Here is a 20,908-nt window from a genome sequence, read left to right as displayed (position 1 = left end):
AGCAACCAGAGTAGCAACCAGATCACATTGTTCCGAGCTCATCCTAGCCAGTACCTTGGAGCTACACGAGTGAGAGCATGGATGACTATGTCTCTGCTTTCTTCACCTAGGCCAGGTAAGGACTCCACTACACCATTGTTTATACCATCTTTCATTTTGTTTCTCTGTTGGTTTGCCCTGAGTACTCTCTTCCAAGCTTTTGTTACACAGAGGACTGTATAATTTAAGTTTGGGGGAGGGCTCAGGGAGTATTTGATATTGTGTTTTGTTTTCTTATTTCAAATTTTGCATCATTGCATCTAAGGCATAGAAAAACCATAAAAATTTGAAAATTTTCGAAACTTGTTTCACAAAAACAGAGTGTTCATATAGCTTGCATTGTCATTTTAGGATTGTTTTAGTATGCTTTCACTTAGGGTTGTTGCATCATGCATTTGCATTGGAGATTATGATGATTATAACCTTTTAAATATGCTTATTCACTAAGTAGAACTCAGTGCCCAGGTTGTTAGTTCTCTAATGCATAATCAATTGAACTTGAAGTAAGACCGCACCATCTTTTGAATTCAACGCTTGATTTTCTTGTTTTTAGTTGAAACTCGCTTTGATCTGATGCCTTTCCCTATCAATTTGAACCTGAATTTTGACTTGCAATTATCGTACTGTGCATTGTTTTATGAACTCATGGTTACCTTAAAATACTTGGACTTTCTTTTACCTTTTGATCCCTCTTTCTAGTCCAAGTAGCTGACTCCCATCTTTGGAGCAGTTATTCCCTACCATAAACCTTAACCTTCTTTCAAGCCATTTATCATTTGTGTGTGACTGTGAGGCCTTATTTCGATTGAGCTTGGTAGAAAGTGTTAGGTCTGTACCGACAAGGATAGTATCTCATGTAGTTCTAGTTCACGTTATCTGGACTAGATAGGACTAGGTGGGTGCTTAATTCTGGGTTTGGGTTATGCTTAAAAGAAAGAAAAGGTTGTGTTCATCACTGAAAGAAAAGAAAAGGGAAATGAGTCCTTAAGAGAAGTAGCTAAAGTAAAATAAAGTCTAGTAAAGGATTTGAGAGTGTTAAAGTAAAGAAAAGGGTTCTGTAATAGCTTAAAGAGAAAGGCCAAAAAGCCTTGTGTTATAAGAAGAAAGAAAAAGGAACCCTAGTTGTTAAAGAAATCCTAATCCGCTAGACAGAGCAAAGAAAAAAAAAGCTTCTCCTAAGATAGAAAGCAAGGAAAAGAAAAGAATGATTTGAGTAAGAGTCTGGAAATGCTTTGAATGCAAAAGGGTAGAGTTAAGTTCATGTTCTGGGATTAGAAATAGGACTTCCATTTGGATTGATATTGATTACATTCTGGGTAGATGGGGTCTTATCCTTGTATGCATAACTTGGAACTCACCTTTAGCATTCTACTAAAGCTCAATCATTCTTGAGAGATCCCCTGTTACGATTTAAACCAGATCTTTAAGGGACCATCTTTGTCTCTTGACCTCTACCCTTAAACCAAATGAGTTCATATCCATTGCATTGTATGATCCACAGTTCTCACTTAATCAATGTTAAAGGGAATGTGCTGAGGTGATTGCTTGAATTGATTAAGGCAGAAGTTAGGTTGAGATGTGAAGGAGATGGCTAAAGTTTTAAAGTAGAGATCAGTTAACCTTGCATTCTAGAATTAGCAACCTAGACATTGAATTCACTTACTTTATATGCATGTTTTGGTTCTTAGTCTCCTCTTTCAAACCTCTCCTCCAGCTTGATCTTTACTGTTTGCTTGAGGGCAAGCAAAGAATAAGTTTGGGGGAGTTGATATGTCTATATTTTACTAGTTTTTACCATGCATTTACATCTCATTTAGTCTAGTTTCATCCTTGTTTCATGTCTTTAACTCTTAGTTTGCATCATTTAGCTTCACTTTACGCATTTAGGATCATTCTACATCTCTGTTGCATACATTCTTGCATTTTGGAGTTGTATCAGGTGTTTTTAGGTACAAAGCAGCTGCAGGAGAACCTACTCGAACAGGCTACTCGAACTGGACCTGAGAGAAATACTCGAGTAGATTTCTGAAGAGAAGACCAAGACATACTCGACCAACCTACTCGAACAGGCTACTCGAACTGGACCTGAGAGACTTACCCGAGCAAGATGCAACCTTTGAAGAATGGACTACTCGACCAAGCCACTCGAGTACCAGCTCGAGTAGACCCTAAACCGACTTTCTATTTTGTCGTTTTGTGTACTAGGGTTTTCTACTTTTGCTATAAAGAGACCTCTTTGGGCTTTGCCCAAAGGATCTCGCTTTTATCCTCTTAACAATATTTCTGCAAACTTTTGTAATCCAAATAACTTTTGATCCTTTGAGGTTTTGCGATTACTTTCTTCTGCAAAGTTGTTTATCTTGCTTTGATCTATAACATATGATGTTTTTAGCGATTTCTGGGTTTGTGCAATTTTCTGGGTTTGTGTTCTTGAGTATGTCTGAGTAGTGGATTAGGGTTCTTGAGGATGGGATAGATTAGGTGTGGAATCCTTAGTTTATTTAGGTGGTTAAGTGTAGAATTGCTTGAATCCCTTCTGGATTAGTAGTACTTAGTGCTTATTCCTTTCTGATCAACTTGGATTTGAACCCAGACATTTCCACACCCACCAGGTGTTCGATGAAATGTCTGAACCAACTACTCCAGAGATTTACATACTCTAGCCCAAGAGATTGGATGTTTAGAATGTTTATTGACTATATTAGATTGAATCTTATTGCCTGCTTTGCTAGATTTCGCTAATGATGATTAGGTCTGGAACTGGTATTGCTTGAGGATCTCTGTCATGAGAGTGAATTGGTCTGTAGTTGAATCTATTGTCTAGGGATAGCCTGTTTGGATTGTTAACCACCTAAGTAGATTAAGGAGACTGCTATAATCGATTACCCTATCCTCAGGACCTTTTATCTCATTTGATTGCTTATCTCTTTACCTGTTGCTTACCTGTTACTTATTGCTGCTTAGTATTGATAGTTCTTTCTCTTTATGCATGATCACTCCTGTTCTGTAGTTTTATCGCTTATGCATGATCGCTTAGTATTGCTAGATAACAAAACAATATTCTGCTTGCCTTGACTTAGTTATCTCTGAGCATATCTTGATTGATAGTAAGTCTGTAGAAGACACCACTAAGCTTGACCAGGATACTGTACCTAGGGATCAAGCTAAGAGTCCCCAAATTGAAAAACCGACTGTTGATAAGGGTAAGAAGAAAGCTTTCGTTCCACCACCCTACAAGCCCAAAATACCATCCCCAGGAAGATTCAAGAGGGACATCATTGAGAAGTACAGAGCCATGTTTGCTAAACACATCAAAGAACTTGAAGTAAGGATGCCTCTCATTGATGCTTTCATGCTAATTCCAGATTCTCACAAGTTCTTGAAAGACATGGTAATGGAGAGAATTCAGGAAGTACAAGGAATGGTTGTGTTGAGCCATGAATGCAGTGCTATCATACAGAAGAAGATCATACCAAAGAAGCTTGGGGATCCCGGCTCATTTACTCTACCCTGTTCACTAGGCCCTTTGTTCTTCAACAAATGCCGATGTGATCTAGGAGCATCTGTCAGTTTGATGCCACTCTCAGTAGCAAGAAGACTTGGATTCAAGAAGTACAAGTCCTGCCATATCCAACTAATCTTAGCCGACAGATCCGTAAGAGTCCCTCATGGTATGTTAGAGGATCTACCTGTAAGAATTGGAAGGGTAGAGATCCCTACAGACTTCGTTGTTCTAGAAATGGATGAAGAGCCAAAGGACCCTCTCATACTAGGGAGACCTTTCTTAGCCACTGCTGGAGCTCTCATTGATGTCAGGAGAGGTAAGATCGACTTAAACCTCGGAGAAGACTTAAAGATGACATTCGACATCACTAAAACAATGAGGAAACCCACCATAGATGGACAAGTCTTCTGGATTGAAGAGATGGATAGATTAGCCGACGAATTGTTGGAAGAGCTTTCTGAAGAAGATCACTTACAGAGTGCTTTAACCAAAGACGGAGAAGACGGATATTTGCACTTGGAGACCTTGGGATATAAGAAGCTTTTAGACTCACAAAAAGAAGTAGAAGGTCCAAAGTACTTTGAAGAGCTGATTGTGTCTCCAACATATTGAATGAAGTGAAGAAACGGGTAACTTGTCTTACAATCGGTTACTACGATCGGTTGCATAACCGATCGTGTCAGCAAAGGGATTTGCCGCTCGGTTGTGACAATCGGTTGCACAACCAATCGAAGCCTTGTTACACTATCGATTGGTTAGGCGGATCGGTTGCACAACCGATTTAAGGTTCTCGCCCGTACGGCCAACTTTGAGTCTGTCCGTACCGTTGAAGAATTGGCTCGACCCATGAAGTTTTCTCTCGGCCATTTAGCCTTGGATCCTCTCCAAGGCTCTTCTAGAAGCTTCCAGAACCTTATCCATGACCGTTACACATTGGAAAGAGGAAGAAGACAAGAGTCTTCTAGAAGCATCCGGATCCTTCCCCTTGGAGCCGTTGTGCATTCAAACCAAGGAGCGTCCTCTCCTCTGCTGACGTGGAGTGTTGCTTTTTCTTTTGCTTTATGTAAAGTAGCATATCCTTAAAGGATATTCCTTTTGTAAATCTCTTTAAAAGAGAAACCTTGTACATTGCCAAATTAAGTAAGAAGAGATAATCTCTCTCTTTCTCATCTTCAAATCTCTTTCTCTCTAATCTCTCAAATCTCCATTTCCACTTATTCTAAGTCCCATTCTCGCAACCTAATCTCCACATTCTTACATGGTATCAGAGCCATAAAGCTCCACATACTCAATTCTTCTTGCAAATTCTCTTTTCCAATCTTCATTCTCTTTTCGATTCTTCTCACCATGGAGAACACCAAGATTCGTGCTCCAGTCACCCTCAAAGGAGGAAACTACTTGCTTTGGGCAAGAACCATGAAGACCATCTTGTGCGGTCGTGGATTCTGGCCTCACATCATCAAGAGTGAAGCACCAAGAGAGACAACCACGAACGAAGATGGCTTGGAGATCGCCCTTGTTGATGAAGACAAGTGGTTCCAAGAAGACCAAATGGTCTTATCCGTTCTCCAAAACTCCCTTGAAGCATCAATCCTTGAAGGATACTCCTATTGTGAGACTCCCAAGGATCTTTGGGAAACTTTGCAAAATGTCTTTGGAAACCAATCCAACCTAAGCCGTGTTTTTGAGATCAAGAAAGCCATCAACGAGCTGACCCAAGGAGACATGGAGTTCACTCAACACTTTGGGAAGTTTCGGTCTCTTTGGGCCGAGCTTGAGATGTTGAGACCCAACACTCTTGATCCGGCGGTCATCAACGAGAGGCGTGAGCAAGACAAGGTCTTTGGTCTACTCTTCACCTTGAGTCCGGCGTACAACGACCTCATCAAGCATCTTCTCCGTGCTGACAAGCTCCAAAACCTTGAAGAAGTGTGTTCTCAAATCCAAAAGGAGCAAGGATCTCTCGGGTTGTTTGGTAGCAAAGGAGAGCTTGTCTCGGGCAACTCAAGTGAGCTTGCATCCGCCAACCGTGGGAACTTCAATGCCAACCGTGGGAAAGCTCCATGGTGTGATCATTGCAAACGGAGTGGACATGCCAAAGAGAAGTGCTGGATTCTTCACCCTCACCTAAAGCCAGCACGAAGAGAGCCAAGAGCAAATCAAGCTACCGGAGGGAACCTTGGAGGCCAAGAGCAAGCCGGAACATCAAGTCAAGCCTTGGGAGGAAATGGAGCCGCAATGATGGCCTCTTCCGACCTTGTGAGACGTTCTGACCTCGACGCACTCATCAAGGCTCTCAAAGAGTCTTCCGGTAACGCTTATCATGCTCTTAGTGCTTTAAAACCTCTTATTGTTGATTCGGGAGCCTCTCATATGATTAGTGACTCTAAGTTGATGAATAACATTGAACCAGCTTTGGGAAATGTCATAATTGCTAATGGTGATAAGATTCCGGTTAAAGGAGTAGGAGATTTAGAATTGTTTAGCAAAAAGTTTAAAGCTTTCTATATGCCTACCTTCACTTCTAACTTGTTATCCGTTAAGAAAGCTACTACCGATCTTAATTGCTATGCTATCTTTGGTCATAATGATGTTCATTTTCAGGATATTGAGACTAGTAGAGTGCTTGGTCATGGAGGTACAAAGGATGGTCTTTATGTTCTTGAAGATACAAAGCTTTCTACTCCTCTATCTTCTCACTTTAGCTCAATTCTTGTTAATGCGAATAATGCTATTTGGCATGCTAGATTAGGACATCCTCATTCTCGTGCTTTAGGTCTTTTGTTACCAAGTATTTCCTTTAAGAATAATGAATGTGAGGCTTGTATCCTTGGTAAACATTGCAAATCCGTATTTCCCAAGTCTAATACTATTTATGAGAATTGTTTTGATTTGGTTCATTCGGATGTTTGGACTTCACCTTGTTTATCTAGAGAAAATCAGAAATACTTTGTCACATTCATTGATGAGAAGTCTAAATATACTTGGTTAACTTTGTTACCTTCTAAAGATAGAGTTCTTGAGGCTTTTATCAACTTTCAAAACTATGTCACTAACCATTACAATGCCAAGATCAAAATCTTTAGGTCCGATAATGGTGGTGAATATACAAGTCATGCCTTCAAGCAACATTTGGCCAAGCACGGGATAATCCATCAAACAAGCTGCCCTTATACACCACAACAAAACGGAGTAGCGGAGAGGAAGAATAGGCATCTCATGGAAGTGGCAAGATCGATGATGTTCCACACCAATGTTCCTAAACGTTTTTGGAGTGATGCGGTGGTCCTAGCTTGCTACTTGATCAACCGGACACCAACCAAGATCCTACAAGATTCCTCTCCCTTTGAGGTACTTAACAAGAATAAACCGTCTATCAATCACTTACGTGTGTTTGGTTGTGTTTGCTTTGTCCTTATAGGTGAACAAAGAAACAAACTCGAACCTAAGAGTGTCAAGGGCATGTTTATCGGGTACTCAATCACACAAAAAGGATACAAGTGCTATATACCGGAAACAAGGAAAGTTCTTGTCTCAAGAGATGTGAAGTTTGTTGAGGGTAAAGGCTACTATGAAGAAAAGAATTGGGAAGACATTCAAGATCTCACCCATTCACCTTCGGATAGAGCTAGCAACCTCCGAATTATCTTGGAAAGACTTGGTGTAAGCAACTCTCAAAGTCACACCAACTCATCAAATCCTAATCCGGAGCCTACTCAACAACAAGAAACATCACAACATGAGGAAGAAGAACATTTACAAGAAGAAGAAAATATTCAAGAAGACAATCTTGAAGAGGAAGAGATTCCAAGTGATCATGAGGAAGAGACTACTTTATCCGAAGAGGAGAATTTGTCTACATCAGATCATAATGAAGGCTCTACATCCCAAGAAGCTCCTATAGCCCTAAGAAGAAGTCAAAGACAGAAGTTCCCTCCATCAAATTGGAAGAACACTCGGGTTTACTACAATAGTCAAGCCGTGGCTCATCCTATTCAAGCCGTGTGTACCATTGCTCACTTTCCCGAGGAACATCAAGTCTTCCTTGGACAAATTGATCAACATTGGATTCCTCAAACCTATGAAGAAGCTATCCAACATCAAGTATGGAGAGAAGCTATAGCCGCTGAAAGACAAGCTATGGAACATAACCATACTTGGGAAGAAGGAGAGTTACCTAAAGGCAAGAGGGCGGTGACATCCAAGTGGGTCTTCACCATCAAGTACAAGAGCAATGGGGACATTGAACGCTACAAAGCTAGGCTTGTTGCAAGAGGGTTCACTCAAACGTATGGGGTGAATTACTTGGATACGTTTGCCCCGGTCGCAAAGCTCCATACGGTTAGAGTGGTTCTCTCTCTAGCTACCAACTTGGAGTGGGAACTTTGGCAAATGGATGTTAAGAATGCCTTCCTTCAAGGAGAACTTGAAGAAGAAGTCTACATGAAGCCACCACCGGGTCTTGAAGATCATAATGCACCCGGGAAGGTCTTTAAACTCAAGAAAGCCATCTATGGTTTGAAGCAATCCCCGAGAGCTTGGTACCACAAGCTGAGCACAACCTTGCTGGAAAGAGGATTCAAGAAGTCGGAAGCCGACAACCCCCTTTTCACTCTCCCAAGCAAGGAAGGTATAGTAGTCATTCTCGTTTATGTAGATGATATTATCATCTCTGGGAATGACAAGGTAGGGATTCAAGAGACTAAAACCTTTCTTAAGAGTGTTTTTGATATAAAAGACCTTGGTGAACTAAAGTACTTCCTTGGGATAGAAGTTTGTAGATCAAAGGAAGGTCTCTTCTTATCTCAAAGGAAGTACACTCTTGATCTTCTTAGCTGGAGCAAAACCAGCTAAGACTCCCTTGGAAGACGACTACAAGGCCAATCGTAAGGGGGAGCTTGACAACAAGCCTTTCGAAGATGTCACACAATATCGAAGACTTGTAGGTAAGCTCATTTATTTAACCATTACTAGGCCTGACATTTGCTTTGCTGTGAATGTAGTAAGTCAACACATGCAAGCTCCCACGCTACATCATTGGAACATGGTGAACCGCATCCTCAAATATCTCAAAGGAGCTCCGGGTCAAGGCATTTGGATGGGATGCAACAAAAACACGGAGCTGGTGGGATACTGTGATGCGGACTATGCTGGAGACAAAAAGGATAGGAGGTCAACCACCGGCTATTGCACATTCATTGGTGGCAACCTAGTTACTTGGAGAAGCAAGAAGCAAAAGGTGGTCTCCCTTTCAAGTTGTGAAGCCGAGTACCGGGCCATGAGAAAGCTCACAACTGAACTTATGTGGTTGAAAGCTCTCCTCAAAGACTTCGGAATTGACACACCAAAGCCAATCACCATGCATTGCGACAATCAAGCCGCCATTCACATCGCCTCAAATTCAGTGTTCCATGAAAGAACGAAGTACATTGAGGTGGATTGTCACAAGGTCCGAGAACAAGTTCAACTTGGAGTCATCCTACCTTGCTACACCGATACTGAAGAACAATTGGCCGACATCTTTACCAAAGGAGCTAGCACCAAAGTTTGTGAGTACATTCATCACAAACTTGGTCTCGTTGACCTCTCTCGGCCATGATCCTCTTAGCCAAATATCCCATACTCTTTTTCCCTAAGTGTGGTTTTATCCCATGAGGTTTTCTACACTTAGGTTTTTAATGAGGTGGTTGAATTTGGATCCAAGTCTAACCTCCATCCTTCTCCGGTTAGACTTGAGGGGGAGTATTGAATGAAGTGAAGAAACGGGTAACTTGTCTTACAATTGGTTACTACGATCGGTTGCATAACCGATCGTGTCAGCAAAGGGATTTGCCGCTCGGTTGTGACAATCGGTTGCACAACCAATCGAAGCCTTGTTACACTATCGATCGGTTAGGCGGATCGGTTGCACAACCGATTTAAGGTTCTCGCCCGTACGGCCAACTTTGAGTCTGTCCGTACCGTTGAAGAATTGGCTCGACCCATGAAGTTTTCTCTCGGCCATTTAGCCTTGGATCCTCTCCAAGGCTCTTCTAGAAGCTTCAAGAACCTTATCCATGACCGTTACACATTGGAAAGAGGAAGAAGACAAGAGTCTTCTAGAAGCATCCGGATCCTTCCCCTTGGAGCCGTTGTGCATTCAAACCAAGGAGCGTCCTCTCCTCTGCTGACGTGGAGTGTTGCTTTTGCTTTTGCTTTATGTAAAGTAGCATATCCTTAAAGGATATTCCTTTTGTAAATCTCTTTAAAAGAGAAACCTTGTACATTGCCAAATTAAGTAAGAAGAGATAATCTCTCTCTTTCTCATCTTCAAATCTCTTTCTCTCTAATCTCTCAAATCTCCATTTCCGCTTATTCTAAGTCCCATTCTCGCAACCTAATCTCCACATTCTTACATAACAGAGGTTTTGGCAGTAACTAAGGACGATTCAGCAACTACTCGAGCACACTACTCGAGTAGCAACTCGAGCAGACCATCTGAGGAGGCCGAAAACACACACTCGAGTATACCACTCGAGATACCATCAACTTGTGCATTAGACGACTGGTCTGAACTTAAAGCTCCGAAAGTTGATCTTAAACCGCTCCCTCAAGGTCTAAGGTACGCATTCCTTGGAACAAACTCTACCTACCCTGTGATCATTAATGCTAATTTGAATGATGATGAGGTGCATTTGCTATTGAATGAACTTAGAAAGTATAGGAGAGCAATTGGTTATTCTCTGTCTGATATTAAAGGAATCTCACCTAGTTTGTGCATGCATAGGATCCATCTTGAAAATGAATCTTACTCTAGCATTGAACCACAAAGAAGATTGAATCCTAATCTTAAAGAAGTAGTTAAGAAGGAGATACTTAAACGATTGGAAGCGGGCGTAATCTACCCTATTTCAGATAGCACTTGGGTATCTCCGGTTTACTGTGTACCTAAGAAGGGTGGAATGACTGTTATAAAGAATGATAAAGATGAATTGATTCCTACTAGAACTATAACAGGACATAGATGTTAGAATATATGAGGAATATGGCCAGGTTATGAGCCTGGGACAAATCAAGAGTGAGCAGCTCATGCTTCACTCAAAGAGAATCACAAGAACACCAAAATCGGGTTTGTGTGTTCATGTGTAAATCCATCAAGAAACTAACTCAATGTGAGCTGTTCTTGAGGTAAAATAGGAGCTATACACGCCAATATGAGCTGTGTATACTCAAGAATAAGTATGAGAGGAAGAAACTCTCTCATACCAAAGAAATCCCAAATACCCTTATAGAATCGTTTTAGAAGAATGGAATAGAAAGAATTTGAGGAAGGTTAGAGAACATGTTTTGCTAAGACTTGATCTCATCCCCGAGAATATTCAGACCCTAATCTACCCATTTGAATGTGTAAGGAAACGATTTAGTATAAGGGGAAGACATCCCACAAAGAGTGTTTTTGTTTCTCAATTGTGAGAGCTTAGCTTTATTAATGAGCATGTGTTACATATTTATACACAAAGTAGAAGAGACAAATTGTCTCATTTCTAGACCTAAATCCAACGGTCATATCTACCAAAACGTCCACAAGATGTAGATCGTGTGGCTTAGAGTGATTTGGACCATTCTAGAAGGTGATGGCTCCAAAATATCTTCCCACTTGTTGCTTTTCCTCAAAACACAACATGTGGCTCTTAGGAAGGAGAGGAGCGTCCTTGATGATGTCACATGTGGTCCTCCATGCAAGTTGCTTGCTTTCTTATCCACATGAGACTCCTTTTGGCGCTTAAACGCATTTGAATCTCGGGCTACTAAGTGTGATTGGTTTGACACCAATTTTGCACATCTTTATCTTCGACCCGGACTTTGCACATTCTCCTCTTGACTTTACACGAACTTTGCACACTCGGTTCTTGATCGACCCGAACATTGCACGTCCGCTACTTGATCATCTTACACGGATTTTGCACATCCGGTCTTGATAATCTTTTGACACCAATTATGCACATTAGGTCATGATAACTTTGACACTAATTTTGCACATTGGTGTTTCGTCTTCGGCCTTGTCTTGAGAGCATCAGCCTTGACTCTTCTTACGAGATTACACCAATTTTGCACTTCGGTGTCTTGGTGACTTTACACGAATCTTGCACCTCCGTGTCTTGGTGAGATCTTCGGCCTTGTCTTGAGAACTTCGGCCTTGACTCTCCTTAGCTTCTTATGAACTCCATGGCTTGTGCTCATTCGGTTCAATACTCCCCCTCAAGCTTTAACTGTAAGGGACAAAGGTTAAAGCTTGGACTTTGATGAGCGTGGTCAAGTCATGCTTCCTTGAACCACACCAACTTGGCCTCGTCTTGTAGACTTCGGCCTTAGGCTTTGGATTAGCCTTTTCTTCTTAATACTCCCCCCCAAGCTTGATCGGCGGGAACCAAAGACCAAGCTTGCAACACATAAAGGACTACCTCGTTAAAAACCTTAGCAAAGAAAACCACTTGGGATAAAACTTTGCTTAAGGGAAAAAGAGTGTAGTCTTTATGGTTGAATGATGTAGCTATGGTCATGGTTTGGATGGAATTGCTTTGACTCTCGATAAGACTCTACTCCTCCGTGTGTGTACTCGCTTAAGGAACTCCTCCTTTCGGTCACCACCATGGATTGATCTTCCTTTGTCAAACCGCCAATTCTCCCGTGTCATGCCATAGCTTCCAATCTTCAACCGGTTCTTCTTCTTCTCATCTAGCTTCCAAAATGGCTCACTTCTCTTTTACACCTTCAATAAAGAGATGTAAAGAAATCTTAAGTATATGCCATAAGAATATAAGCTTAGATAGAGTAAACAAGATTAAAATGAACTAGCTTTTGATTAAGACTAAGTCCTTTTAATCCACAAATAAAATTCGGATTTTAACATTCAAATTCAAGATTAATCATGCTATAAATCCGGTTTAAATTCAATACCAATGCAAATGACCAAATTAAATTTCAGATTTTAATCATGACAATTTAATTCAAATAATTACACAATTCTAATCAAATGATGACTCCTAAATCCGTTTTAAATTATGCTTAACCATTTAAATGACCATTTAATTTGTAAGCTAATCATGCGGATCAATAAGAAAGTCTATCTATATGATCAAATTATGCATTTCTAAATGAGCATTGATATGAAAAATAACAATGAAAGAGTAAGGGTTTAGAGATAGCCTTTTTGTCTTCATTGTTGTATGGGTTGGATGAGACTCTTGGCACCACCATTTGAGCTTCAGCCTTCATAGGTCTCTCTCTTTATGGTTGATGTCTCCTTGGTCTTCATCCACCTCTTCTTCTCCATGGGTTGCTAACTCGGGTTTTATGCCGAGTAGCCTTCAAGTGTTCCACCTTAGTCTTCTTCTTTGGTCTGCCTCTTGGGTTCATCTTCATGGATCTTCCTCTTGGGTCAGCCTTGAGATAGACTAGGTTGAATTCTTCTTCGTATTAGCACCTTCTTGTGCCGCTTCAAGACCTCTTCAATTTTCTTCGACCCAAACTCATAATTCCCTGTACCATCTTCGAGATTCACCGTACTTATGGGTATTTCATGATGTTTGGTCGAGACAATTTTGAAAATGGTCGAGCCAATTTGTCGGAGTCCGACGAGAGCCTTCCCGAAACGCCCTAGCTTCATTTCCATCGGTCAAATGACATATTTCCTCGACCCATATTGAAATTTCGTCGCTCAACCATCCATTTTATGAAGAATGGTCGAGGAACATTTGCCCCGGGACGAGCTAGATTCGGAGATGGGCGAGAAGTACTCATCTTTGAGTACTAAGACATGGCGATCGGTTGTGCCAATCGGTTGCACAACCGATTGGGGTCTATTTCCGCCTCTTCTTGTGCTTCTTTAAATCCTTTTAGCTTCCTTTGAAGCTTGAGAATTGTTGAACACTTTTGGGCGCCTTTTGACAACACCAAGTCAGCCACTTAGCTCTTAAAGCTAATCCTTCCTCATTATCCCTTCATAGAACAACTTCAAGACTAGGCTATTAAGGCTTCTTTCATGACCGCTTCTTATGCTTCAAGGGCTGCTCCAAATCGCCATTTCTTCTTGGAAAACTCATCAAGAAGAGATGGAAGGCATAAGCCTGAGAATTAATGACAAAAAATAAAGTGTATGTTACCAAGAATAAGAGATTAAGTAACCAAGTATGAGAGTATAAAGAGTATGGACTCAAGAGTGCCAATGGACAAAGTTCTTAGCTTTGTTTTCTTGAGGTGAGATTGGGAGAATGTGGGGTGTGTGAGCAGCCTTGTGAACTCCAAAAAGAGCAGTCTTTGTTATCTACTTCGTGGGCTTCAAGATCTGCTCCAAACTGCCTTGATAACTCCAAAATGAGCAGTCTTCATGATCTACTTCAAGAGCTTCAAGAACAGCTTCAAGTCGCCATCTTCTTTGTGGCTTCTTTTTCTTCATCCCATGAGAGATCTTCTTAAACGTGAATTGAAGAGGCCTTTTGGATTCATCATGATTTTAAATTCTTGAACATTTCGTTCTAAGACATCCCATGGATCTCTTCCCTCTTCTTTCCCCCGTGAGTCTCTTCTTCAAGGGCCTTGCTTTGTAGCTTTGAAACCATGGTTCTCCTAACCATGGCTCTGATACCATGTTAGAATATATGCGGAATATGGCCAGGTTATGAGCCTGGGACAAATCAAGAGTGAGCAGCTCATGCTTCACTCAAAGAGAATCACAAGAACACCAAAATCGGGTTTGTGTGTTCATGTGTAAATCCATCAAGAAACTAACTCAATGTGAGCTGTTCTTGAGGTAAAATAGGAGCTATACACGCCAATATGAGCTGTGTATACTCAAGAATAAGTATGAGAGGAAGAAACTCTCTCATACCAAAGAAATCCCAAATACCCTTATAGAATCGTTTTAGAAGAATGGAATAGAAAGAATTTGAGGAAGGTTAGAGAACAAGTTTTGCTAAGACTTGATCTCATCCCCGAGAATATTCAGACCCTAATCTACCCATTTGAATGTGTAAGGAAACGATTTAGTATAAGGGGAAGACATCCCACAAAGAGTGTTTTTGTTTCTCAATTGTGAGAGCTTAGCTTTATTAATGAGCATGTGTTACATATTTATACACAAAGTAGAAGAGACAAATTGTCTCATTTCTAGACCTAAATCCAACGGTCATATCTACCAAAACGTCCACAAGATGTAGATCGTGTGGCTTAGAGTGATTTGGACCATTCTAGAAGGTGATGGCTCCAAAATATCTTCCCACTTGTTGCTTTTCCTCAAAACACAACATGTGGCTCTTAGGAAGGAGAGGAGCGTCCTTGATGATGTCACATGTGGTCCTCCATGCAAGTTGCTTGCTTTCTTATCCACATGAGACTCCTTTTGGCGCTTAAACGCATTTGAATCTCGGGCTACTAAGTGTGATTGGTTTGACACCAATTTTGCACATCTTTATCTTCGACCCGGACTTTGCACATTCTCCTCTTGAATTTACACGAACTTTGCACACTCGGTTCTTGATCGACCCGAACATTGCACGTCCGCTACTTGATCATCTTACACGGATTTTGCACATCCGGTCTTGATAATCTTTTGACACCAATTATGCACATTAGGTCATGATAACTTTGACACTAATTTTGCACATTGGTGTTTCGTCTTCGGCCTTGTCTTGAGAGCATCGGCCTTGACTCTTCTTACGAGATTACACCAATTTTGCACTTCGGTGTCTTGGTGACTTTACACGAATCTTGCACCTCCGTGTCTTGGTGAGATCTTCGGCCTTGTCTTGAGAACTTCGGCCTTGACTCTCCTTAGCTTCTTATGAACTCCATGGCTTGTGCTCATTCGGTTCAATAATAGAATGTGCATTGATTATAGAAAGCTAAATGCTGCATCTAGAAAAGATCACTTTCATTTACCGTTTATTGATCAAATGCTAGAAAGGCTAGCTAATCACCCATACTACCGCTTTCTTGATGGATATAGTGGTTTCTTTCAAATACCAATTCACCCTAATGATCAAGAAAAAACCACTTTTACTTGCCCTTATGGAACTTTTGCATATAGAAGAATGCCTTTTAATTTATGTAATGCACCTGCTACGTTTCAGAGGTGTATGACTTCAATATTCTCGGATTTAATTGAGGAGACGGTGGAAGTCTTTATGGACGATTTCTCAGTCTATGGCTCCTCCTTCTCCTCTTGTTTGTTAAATCTATCCAGGGTTCTGACAAGGTGTGAGGAAACCAATCTAGTGCTAAACTGGGAGAAGTGCCATTTCATGGTCAGAGAGGGTATAGTACTGGGACACAAGATATCAGAGAAAGGGATTGAGGTTGATAAAGCCAAGATAGACGTTATGGTACAGTTGCAGCCTCCGAAAACTGTCAAGGATATCAGAAGCTTTCTGGGTCATGCTGGTTTCTACAAGAGATTTATCAAGGACTTCTCAAAGATTGCTAGACCACTTACCCGACTTCTCTGCAAGGAGACCGAATTCGTCTTTGATGAAGAGTGTATGAGAGCTTTCCAGCAGATTAAAGAAGCTCTAGTATCTGCTCCAATCGTCCAAGCACCAAACTGGGATCATCCTTTTGAGATCATGTGTGATGCTTCAGACTATGCAGTTGGAGCTGTGTTGGGTCAGAAGATAGATAAGAAGTTGCATGTCATCTACTATGCGAGTAGGACGTTAGACGATGCTCAAGGGAGATATGCTACAACAGAGAAAGAGTTGCTGGCTGTAGTCTTTGCATTTGAGAAGTTTAGAAGCTACCTGGTAGGTTCTAAAGTGATAGTCTACACAGATCATGCAGCGTTGAGACACATCTATGCTAAGAAGGATACCAAGCCTAGACTGCTGAGATGGATTTTGTTACTTCAGGAGTTTGATATGGAGATTGTTGATAAGAAGGGTATAGAGAACGGAGTAGCTGATCACTTGTCCAGAATGCGGATTGAAGATGAAATCCCTATTGACGATTCAATGCCTGAAGAGCAGCTGTTAGCCATCAAGAGTTACGAAATAGTGTACAACAAGAAGGAAATCGAAGTAGTATGTGCGGTCAAGGAAGAAGAGCTTCCATGGTATGCTGACCTTGTGAATTACCTTATATGTGGAGAAATCCCCAAATACCTTGATGCTTACCAAAAGAAGAAGTTCTTTAGAGACATCAACCATTACTACTGGGATGAACCTTATTTGTATAAGAAGGGTACTGATGGCCTATTTAGAAGGTGTATTGCTGAAGAGGAAGTTCAAGGAGTGCTGGAACACTGTCATGGTTCTGCTTATGGCGGTCACTTTGCTACCTTCAAGACAGTACAGAAGGTTCTCCAAGCCGGCCTTTGGTGGCCTTCCATGTTTAAAGATGCACATGGATTCATTGCCAAATGTGATCCCTGCCAGAGAATGGGAAATATAACTAGGAAGAACGAAATGCCACAGAACCCGATCTTGGAAGTTGAAGTCTTCGACGTTTGGGGAATTGACTTCATGGGTCCTTTTAATCCTTCTTCTCACGGGAATAAGTACATCTTAGTTGCTGTGGACTACGTCTCCAAATGGGTTGAGGCCATTGCTTCTCCAACTAATGATCATAAGGTGGTTCTGAAGCTGTTTAAAAGTATCATCTTCTCCAGATTTGGTATCCCTAAAGCTGTGATCAGTGACGGTGGCTCTCATTTCATCAATAAGGTCTTTGAGAGCCTGTTAAAGAAGCACGGTGTGAAGCACAAGGTAGCTACTCCTTATCATCCTCAGACCAGCGGGCAAGTAAAAGTATCTAACCGACAGATCAAAGCCATACTTGCTAGGGTTGTTGGTGTTTCAAAGAGAGATTGGTCTACCAAGTTAGACGATACGCTTTGGGCTTAATTACCGAACTGCTTACAAGACACCAATAGGAAGGACTCCATTCCAGATGCTGTACGGGAAGTCATGTCACCTTCCAGTTGAGGTTGAATATAAAGCCATCTGGGATACCAAGCTGCTGAATCTGGATATAAAGGAAGCTCAAGAGAAGAGATCGGTTGATCTGTACGAACTTGAGGAAATAAGGCTAGAAGCTTATGAGAGGTCCTTTCACTATCAAAGAGGTTCTACCATTTGGTACAGTATCACTGTTCGCTAAGGATGGGTCAGATTTCAGAGTGAATGGCCAAAGAGTCAAGAAGTATCTTGCAGACAGTATCATTCCTAAAGGAGCAACAGTTCATCTTCAGGAACCTCTCAGCACTTATAGGGAGTATGAAAAGTCAAGCTAAAGACTTTAAACAAGCTCACTTGGGAGGAATTCCCATGTCTATCTCTGTAAATATTGCTTTATTTCTTGTTATTTTTAATGTGTTTCTTTAGTATTTTTGATTTACAGGCAAAAAGAGGAAGGTTTTGGTTCAGGAAAAGCTCAGGAAATTTTTTTCTGCAGAATAGGTATAGTACTCGAGTACTGTACTCGAACAAGCCACTCGAGCAGCAACCAGAGCACCAATTCGAGCAACCAGAGTAGCAACCAGATCACACTGTTACGAGCTCATCCCAGCCAGTACCTTGGAGCTACACAAGTGAGAGCATGGATGACTACGTCTCTGCTTTCTTCACTTAGACCAGGTAACACCTCCACTTCACCATTGTTTATATCATCTTTTATTTTGTTTCTCTGTTGGTTTTCCCTGAGTACTCTCTTCCAAGCTTTTGTTACACAGAGGACTGTGTAATTTAAGTTTGGGGGAGGGCTCAGAGAGTATTTGACATTGCGTTTTGTTTTCTTATTTCAAATTTTGCATCATTGCATCTAAGGCTCTATCAAAAAGCTTTGAGAGGCGATAAGAAGCTTTGTTAGTGTTTATGGAGTCAAATATGACTAGATCTCGATTATAAGAACTAGAACTGCAACCGGATCCCTAAAGCTAAACTAGTGTTTCTCCGTTTAGAAGCTCCAAAACCAAAAACTCATAGGACTTCGGCCACACCCTAAAAGCTTTGAGAGGCATTAAGAATCTTTGTTAGTGTTTTTGGAGTCAAATATGACTAGATCTCGTGTGTATGATTGAATATAAGAACTAGAACCGCAACTAGATCCCAAAAGCTAAACTAGTGTTTCTCCGTTTAGAAGCTCCAAAACCAAAATCTCATAGGACTTCGGCCACACCCAAAAAGCTTTGACAGGCATTAAGAAGCTCTGTTAGTGTTTTTGGAGTCAAATATGACTTGATCTCGTGTGTATGATTGAATATAAGAACTAGAACCGCAACCGGATCCCAAAAGCTAAACTAGTGTTTCTCCGTTTAGAAGCTCCTAAACCAAAATCTCATAGGACTTCGGCCACACCCAAAAAGCTTTGAGAGGCATTAAGAAGCTCTGTTTGTGTTTTTGGAGTCAAATATGACTTGATCTCGTGTGTATGATTGAATATACGAACTAGAACCGCAACTAGATCCCAAAAGCTAAACTAGTGTTTCTCCGTTTAAAAGCTCCAAAACCAAAGTCTCATAGGACTTCGGCCACACCCAAAAAGCTTTGAGAGGCATTAAGAAGCTCTGTTAGTGTTTTTCAAGTCAAATATGACTTGATCTCGTGTGTATGATTGAATATAAGAACTAGAACCGCAACCGGATCCCAAAAGCTAAACTAGTGTTTCTCCGTTTAGAAGCTCCAAAACCAAAAAGTTATAGGACTTCGGCCACACCCAAAAAGCTTTGAGAGGAAATTACTAGCTTGGTTAGTGTTTTTAGAGTCAAATATGACTAGATCTCGTGTGTATGATTGAATATATGAACTAGAACAGCAACCGGATCCCAAAAGCTAAACTAGTGTTTTTCCGCTTAGAAGCTCCAAAACCAAAATCTCATAGGACTTCGGCCACACCCAAAAAGCTTTGAGAGGCATTAAGAAGCTTTGTTAGTGTTTTTGAAGTCAAATATGACTAGATCTCGTGTGTATGATAGATTATAAGAACTAGAACCGCAACCGGATCCCAAAAGCTAAACTAGTGTTTCTCCGTTTAGAAGCTCCAAAACCAAAATCTCATAGGACTTCGGCCACACCCAAAAAGCGTTGAGAGGCAATAAGAAGCTTTGTTAGTGTTTTTGGAGTCAAATATGACTAGATCTCGTGTGTATGATAGATTATAAGAACTAGAACCGCAACCGGATCCCAAAAGCTAAACTAGTGTTTCTCCGTTTAGAAGCTCAAAAACCAAAATCTCATAGGACTTCGGCCACACCCAAAAAGCTTTGAGAGGCATTAAGAAGCTTTGTTAGTGTTTTTGAAGTCAAATATGACTAGATCTCGTGTGTATGATAGATTATAAGAACTAGAACCGCAACCGGATCCCAAAAGCTAAACTAGTGTTTCTCCGTTTAGAAGCTCCAAAACCAAAATCTCATAGGACTTCGGCCACACCCAAAAAGCGTTGAGAGGCAATAAGAAGCTTTGTTAGTGTTTTTGGAGTCAAATATGATTAGATCTCGTGTGTATGAGTAGATATAAGAACTAGAACCGCAACCGGATCCCAAAAAGATAAAGTAGTGTTACTCCGTTTAGAAGCTCCAAAACCAAAAACTCATAGGACTTCGGCCACACCCAAAAAGGTTTGAGAGGCAATAAGAAGCTTGGTTAGTATTTTTGGAGTCAAATATGACAAGATCTCGTGTGTATGATTGTATATAAGAACTAGAACCGCAACCAGATCCCAAAAGCTAAACTAGTGTTCCTCCGTTTAGAAGCTCCAAAACCAAAAATTCATAGGACTTCGGCCACACCCAAAAAGCTTTGAGAGGCGATAAGAAGCTTTGTTAGTGTTTATGGAGTCAAATATGACTAGATCTCGATTATAAGAACTAGAACTGCAACCGGATCCCAAAAGCTAAACTAGTGTTTCTCCGTTTAGAAGCTCCAAAACCAAAAACTCATAGGACTTCGGCCACACCCAAAAAGCTTTGAGAGGCATTAAGAATCTTTGTTAGTGTTTTTGGAGTCAAATGTGACTAGATCTCGTGTGTATGATTGAATATAAGAACTAGAACCGCAACCGGATCCCAAAAGCTAAACTAGTGTTTCTCCGTTTAGAAGCTCCAAAACCAAAAACTCATAGGACTTCGGCCACACCCAAAAAGCTTTGAGACGCAATAAGAAGCTCTGTTAGTGTTTTTGGAGTCAAATATGACTTGATCTCATGTGTATGATTGAATATAAGAACTAGAACCGCAACCGGATCCCAAAAGCTAAACTAGTATTCCTCCGTTTAGAAGCTCCAAAACCAAAAACTCATAGGACTTCGGCCACACCCAAAAAGCTTTGAGAGGCGATAAGAAGCTTTGTTAGTGTTTATGGAGTCAAATATGACTAGATCTCGATTATAAGAACT

General features: G+C 41.0%; 1 protein-coding gene across 1 annotated transcript; it reads left to right on the top strand.

Moving 5' to 3' along the window:
• The first annotated feature begins 5,121 nt into the window (after positions 1–5,121).
• Positions 5,122–6,187, top strand: LOC110226879. Its single transcript, XM_021019736.1, has 2 exons — positions 5,122–5,855; positions 6,149–6,187. Exons 1-2 carry the CDS (start codon positions 5,270–5,272, stop codon positions 6,154–6,156), a joined length of 594 nt encoding a protein of 197 aa, XP_020875395.1. The 5' UTR covers positions 5,122–5,269; the 3' UTR covers positions 6,157–6,187.
• Positions 6,188–20,908: the final 14,721 nt, after the last annotated feature.

Source organism: Arabidopsis lyrata (genome assembly GCF_000004255.2).
Source record: "Arabidopsis lyrata subsp. lyrata unplaced genomic scaffold ARALYscaffold_11, whole genome shotgun sequence".
NCBI lineage: Eukaryota > Viridiplantae > Streptophyta > Magnoliopsida > Brassicales > Brassicaceae > Arabidopsis > Arabidopsis lyrata.
This window is presented reverse-complemented; position numbering and strand designations above follow the sequence as displayed.

Bases quoted from the DNA above. Each gene is read 5' to 3' on its own strand.
- LOC110226879 (XM_021019736.1), top strand. From the start codon at position 5,270: ATGGAGTTCACTCAACACTTTGGGAAGTTTCGGTCTCTTTGGGCCGAG.